Source organism: Carlito syrichta, unplaced genomic scaffold (genome assembly GCF_000164805.1).
Source record: "Carlito syrichta isolate Samal-C Ts95f unplaced genomic scaffold, Tarsius_syrichta-2.0.1 Scaffold308842, whole genome shotgun sequence".
In the NCBI taxonomy this organism is placed as follows: Eukaryota; Metazoa; Chordata; class Mammalia; order Primates; family Tarsiidae; genus Carlito; species Carlito syrichta.
In genome coordinates this window covers 9,761-15,695 of record NW_007252938.1, presented here as the reverse complement: position 1 = coordinate 15,695, position 5,935 = coordinate 9,761, and the positions used below count along the sequence as shown (strand labels likewise).

The window sequence follows — 5,935 nt, the reverse complement described above, 5'->3', positions numbered from 1 at the left end:
ACTCACCTCAGCCTCCCAAAGTGCTGGGATTACAGGCTGAGCCACCGAGCCTGGCTGAAATAACTTTGTAAACTGTTAAGTATTATATAGGCTGGGTGCATGGCTCACACCTATAATCTTAGTGTTTTGGGAGGCCGAGGCAGGAGGATTGCTTGAGACCAAGAGTTTGAGACCAGCCTGGGCAACACAGGGAAAGCTCATCTCAAATGAACGAACAAACAAACAAACACCCTGTGCAAATAATTACTCTCCCAGACTGTAGCTCCACTGGTCTCCCACATCCCCAAGCCAGTATCCAATTGCCTCCGTACCCTCAATGGTCCTCCACAGTGAGTGCTCCTCTGGATGACCCACCTGGGGCAGAGGAGCCAGAATACAGAGCAGACAGCTGTGGTGGGGGAGGGATTTAGTCCTGTGCCTTCCCCACCCAGTGCAGTCCCTGGAGGAAGAACGCCTGCTGCACCGTCGACACCAGCCAGGAGCTGCACAAGGACACCTCCCGCCTGTATAACTTTAACTGGGAACACTGCGGCACGATGGAGCCCGCCTGCAAGCGTCACTTCATCCAGGACAACTGCCTCTACGAGTGCTCACCCAACCTGGGGCCCTGGATCCGGCAGGTGCGAGTGCTGTCCCCACAAGCATGAACCTCAGTAGAGGGCAGAGCTTGTCAGCCACCTTCAGGGAGTGCTTGGTCCAGGAATTCTGGTCTGGGATGGTGGAGGCACCTTCAAGGCTGTACCTGCTGAGGCAGCTGACCACCTGACGGACAGGAGCCTCCCCTCCCAACCCAGGTAAACCAAAGCTGGCGCAAAGAGCGGATCCTGAACGTGCCCCTGTGCAAGGAAGACTGTGAGCGCTGGTGGGAGGATTGTCGCACCTCCTACACCTGCAAGAGCAACTGGCAAAAAGGCTGGAACTGGACCTCAGGTGAGGGATGGGGTTGAAGAGACGGGGGATGGGAGTGGGGATTCGGGGTTGGGAGAGGTGCTGCCCAGCCCAGAAGCTAACAATACGTGTTCTCTCTCAGGGATTAACCAGTGCCCAACTGGGACCACCTGCCGTACGTTTGAGTCCTACTTCCCCACCCCAGCTGCCCTTTGTGAGGATCTCTGGAGTCACTCCTACAAGGTCAGCAACTACAGCCGAGGGAGTGGCCGCTGCATCCAGTTGTGGTTTGACTCAGCCCAGGGCAATCCCAACGAGGAGGTGGTGAAGTTCTATGCTGCGGCCATGGGTGCTGGCGCCACACTTCACGGGACTGGGGCACTGGGCACTGGTTCCTGATCAAAGAAGTGTTTCCTGGGGTTCCTCCAACAGTCTGTTCTAATAGACAGATTCACTTGTATCTTGTGTTTTATAAATCCTTTTGGGGGGGATGAGTGGGTTAGGGGATACATTGCTTTCTCATTCCTGAGAGGCCCCAAATGGGGCTAGAACTAGCCTGATGTTCACTGGCAAGTGGGGGGGGGGTGGAAGTTAAGTTAGAATCCAGGCATCTGGCTATAATCCCAGCATTTTGGGAGGCTGAGGTAAGAGGATTACCTGAGCCCATGGGTTCAAGACCATCCTGGGCAACTTGGTGAGACCTCTTCTCTACAATAAATCAAAAAATTAGCTGGATGTGGTGGTGCATGACTATAGTTCCTATAGTCCAGCTACTTGGAAGGCTGAGGTGGAGGGATCACCTGAGCCCAGTAGATTGAGGCTGTTCCACTACACTCCAGCCTGAGACTTCATCTCAAAAAAAAAAAAAAAGGAAGAAGAATCCAGGCATCTGAGCCTGGTGCAGAGTGGCTCATGCCTGTAATCCCTAATCCCAGACCTTTGGGAGGCCAAGGCAAGAGGATTGCCTAAATCCCAGGAGTTCGAGACCAGCCTGGGCAACTTGGTGAGACTTCATCTCCACAATTAAAAAAAAAAATTAGCCAGGCGTGGTGGTGCATACCTGTGGTTCCAGCTACTTAGAAGGATCACCTGAGGCCAGCAGATTGAGGCTGGGGTGACCGTAAGCGTGCCACGGCACTCCAGCCTGGGTGACAGAGTGAGACTCTGATTAAAAAAAAAAAAAAAGAATCTGGGCATCTGATCCCTTCATCTGAGACTCTTACCCTGGTACTGGGTTTATCACACCAGGCTCATCAGACTCATGCTGCAAAGGGACAAGGGCACTGGTGGAGGGAAGATAGGCAGAGACAGCAAAAGAGTTATGGGCTTCTGGTGGGGAAGAGAGTATCTTTCCTTCTCCCTCACTAGCTGTGGGCTGTGGCGGAGGTGTTGACTGGGGATCCCAATGATGAATACATGCCTCGTTTCTCTTTCCAAAAAATGACAAATAACGCAATGAGCAATCTTTTTTTTTTTTTTGAGTTGGAGCCTCATGTCTCACTGTGTCGCCCAGGCTGGAGTGCAGTGAAACGCTCACAGCCACCACAGCCTCAACCTGCTGGGCTCAGGTGATCCTTCCACCTCAGTCTTCCAAGTAGCTGGAACTACAGGCATGGGCCACCAGATGGTTACAATTTTATGGGGTTTTATCAATGTTGTCCCTCAGCAGCAAAGTATGAGAGGACTTGTTTCTCTATGGTCTTGTCAACACAGTATAGTATCAAACTTTGGTTTTGTGCTCATCTGATAGGTAGGGCAAAGGGAATCTTGTAGTTTTCATTTGCCGGGTGCCTTTTTTTTTTTTTTTTTTTTTGAGTTGGAGTCTCACTCTGTCACCCAGGTTGGAGTGCAGTAGTATACTCAATGACCACCGCAGCCTTGACCTGCTGGACTCAGGTGATCCTTCTGCCTCAGTCTTCCAAGTAGCTGGAATTACAGGCACTTGCCACCACGCCCAGCTAATTTGACTTTATTATTTTAAAGATATAGGGTACAATTCAGGGTTAGACATACAAATGGTCATCGTGCAGGCAAAGTCTGGACTTCACTTTGGTCCCCACTTCACTTGGTTTGAGATGGTGGACGTTTTTTAAAAAGAGAAAACAAAACCTAAAAACGTCTTACTATCTGACAGCCCCCTCATTAACCCTTCACTGCTTTCTCATGGAATCTGTTGTAAAAACCAAATTTCTTCAATGACATCGAAGGCCCTGCCCCTTGTTCGAGACCCCATATCAAATCACCCCCCTGCCACCCCCACGAATGAGCCCCAGGCACACTTGCCACGTTGAGGCCTGTGCTTCAGCAACTCCTTCTATGCCGGGAATGTTCTTCATTCATCCTCTCCAGGCTGGTGGCCCCTTGTGGCCACTTAAATCACAACCCACAATTCCCCACCCCCTCCCACAACGACTTCTAACCTAGCTAAACCTAAAAATAACCCTCCATGTGCTTTCTCATGACATCACTCTGTCCCCTTTTACAGATTTCTGTCTATTGTGTTTTTTGGTCTGCCTTGTCCCAAACAAAACGTGCACTCCTGCAAGCCGGGCTGTGTCTATGTCATTTTGTGCCAGACTCCCAGGGCCTGGCACAGAGGAAGTGCTACGTAAGTTAGGGAATCCATGTACTCATCGTGCACTCAACAAATGCTTTCTGAGCAGCCAGTTCACTGGCCCATGCTGGTCTCAGACAGGAAGGGAACTGAGTCCCTTGCAAGGTCTGGTGGGGACAGACAGATCTGAGAACCAATAACTCTTAGATCAATGAGGTAAGGTTTTCAGAGGGAAGCACAGAGCATGGTGTTGCTCTGTGGAAGCCCAAGGAAGTCGGGAAAGGCTTCCAGAGGTGTAATATTTGTCAACACAAAACAGCAGGGGGAAAGGCATTCTGTGGAAAGGTCTTAGCAAAAGGTAATAGAAGCATTAGCAGGATTCCAAGGTGGCTGAGACAGAAGTTAGGAAGGTGTGTGTGCAGGAGATAAGCCCAAAGAAGAAACACCAGATCTACATTCCCTTGGATGCTATCCCGAGGGCCTCTTACAGATTTTCTCTCCTGTAGCTGCTGTATGAAAAGAAGTCAAGCTGGGCTCGGTGGCTCAGCCTGTAATCCTGCACCTTTGGGAGGCTGAGGTGAGTGGATTACCTGAGCCCGCGGGTTTGAGACCCGCCTGGGCAGGGGAGACCTCATCTCCACAATAAATCAAAAAATTAGCTGGGCGTGGTAGTGTGCGCCTGTAGTTCTAGCTACTCGGAAGGCTGAGCGGAAGGATCACCGGAGCCCAGCAGGTCGAGGCTGCGGTGGCCGGGAGCGGCCACTGCACTCCAGTCTGGGCGACAGAGTGAGACTCCAACTCAAAAAAAAAAAGAAAAGAAAAGAAAAGAAGTCAGGGCAGGGCGGAGTCAGACTAAAAGCTGTAGTTTCTGCAGCTGGGAGGATGGGTGATGAGAGATTGTATGTGTGATGGACTGCCACTCAGGAAAAGCTCAGGGTTCTCTCCTCTTCCTCTTTGAGCCACCCCACCTCCGTGAAGCCCAGAATCTCCGCCCCTGTGGGTCAAACACCTTCCTGTTATCTGTGTCTGGTCACAAGGCAGCCTTCAGGTAGGGGCTGGAAGGAATGAGAATGATTAACCTTGCTGATATTAAGCTTGCAGTCCAAGCAGATACTCTCTGGACTGGCTCCAAGATGGCTGCCTGATTCTATCCCTCCCTGCTGGCTAAACGGCCCCAGCACCCAAGTTCCAAATGGGATCATCTTCCCATCATTCAAAGCAGGCCCCTGAGGCTCAACAAGTGGTGGGGACTCAACCTGAGGAACTGGACTCAACCTGGGGAACTGAACTCAACCTACAACTCAACCTTCCCTTGGCTGGTTGCTATTCTGAAGCTCTCAGGGTCCAAGGAGGACCTGACTTTGGGGATGAATATCACTCCTACAGTGAAGGGGCCATAAAGGCCAGTTAGTGATCAGCCCCCAGGCCAGGGGAAGAGGATGAAAGGGCAGGAGCTCCATCTAGAGGCATCGTTCCCACAGGTCTCTGTAGACACCTGGTCAGCCCTTCTCCAATCAGCAAGCTGCTCTGGACTTATAAATAAGGAGGGAAGTCTGAGGATTCTAGGGGCCCTCTGATTGCCGAGGTTTTCAGAGGACTTAACCCTCTGCAAACTAAAATAAAATCCTAAACTCCTCAATCAACTGAACAGACCACTCTTAGCCAAGGAGACCCCAGAACAACTTTGTTTCCTGGCCATGATGAGATGGGCAGTCAGTCACACCCCAGTACACCCCTTCCTCACTAACCTTTACCAGACATTTTCCTAAAAGTTAAATAGAAACCAGCTCTGGGCCAGGCTCGGTGGCTCAGCCTGTAATCCTGTGCTTTGGGAGGCTGAGGTGAGTGAATTGCCTGACCCTGTAGGTTCAAGACCCACCTGGGCAACTTGGTGAGACCTCATCTCTACAATAAATCAAAAATTAGCTGGGGGTGGTAGCGCGTGCCTGTAGTTCCAACTACTTGGAAGGCTGAGGCAGAAGGATTACCAGAGCCCAACAGGTCAAGGCTGCAGTGGCCAGGAGTGGTCACTGCACTCCAGTCTGGGCGAGAGAGTGAGACTCCAACTCAAAAAAAAAAAAAAAAGGAAAACAAAGAATGGAAGATTACTCTGCTGATTTCAACTTCAACCAATTGCCTGACAACATGGCCAGCCTCCTCTCCTTTTGTGAGATTTAAACATGGCAGCTGACTAGCTTATAAAGCATTCCTTCCTGATAAATGATGGTCAACCACAGACTGGTTCTGGCCAGTTTACAGAGATGGCACTCAAAGGTCTTTTGTGTCCTATGTCTCACCTTTTGATGTATAGAGAGCCTAATTTTACTGCATTTTAATGTTAAGTCTCAACCCCAAAGTGAACATGGGATGTGTGTAACATGTATGTTTGCTTGTCACACATGTATAACTCATGAGTAAGTCATAGTGCCTCCTTTGATGTTAAACATGTATGTTTAGCCAACACATTTAGCATAAAACTTCCAGCCTTCTTTC

The 5,935-nt window shown here is 50.3% G+C and overlaps 1 protein-coding gene across 2 annotated transcripts in view; it reads left to right on the top strand.

Moving 5' to 3' along the window:
* FOLR3 (folate receptor 3) overlaps positions 1-1,348 on the top strand; it is a 5,688-nt gene extending 4,340 nt beyond the window's left edge. The window contains exons 3-5 of one of the 2 annotated variants that reach the window (XM_008066081.1): positions 432-620; positions 795-930; positions 1,031-1,348. In XM_008066081.1, the coding sequence (XP_008064272.1) occupies positions 432-620; positions 795-930; positions 1,031-1,287 (582 nt within the window). In that variant the 3' untranslated portion in view covers positions 1,288-1,348. Of the gene's footprint in view, positions 1-311; positions 621-794; positions 931-1,030 lie in introns of both variants that reach the window. The other variant, XM_021716566.1, reaches the window with a different exon arrangement.
* Positions 1,349-5,935: the final 4,587 nt, after the last annotated feature.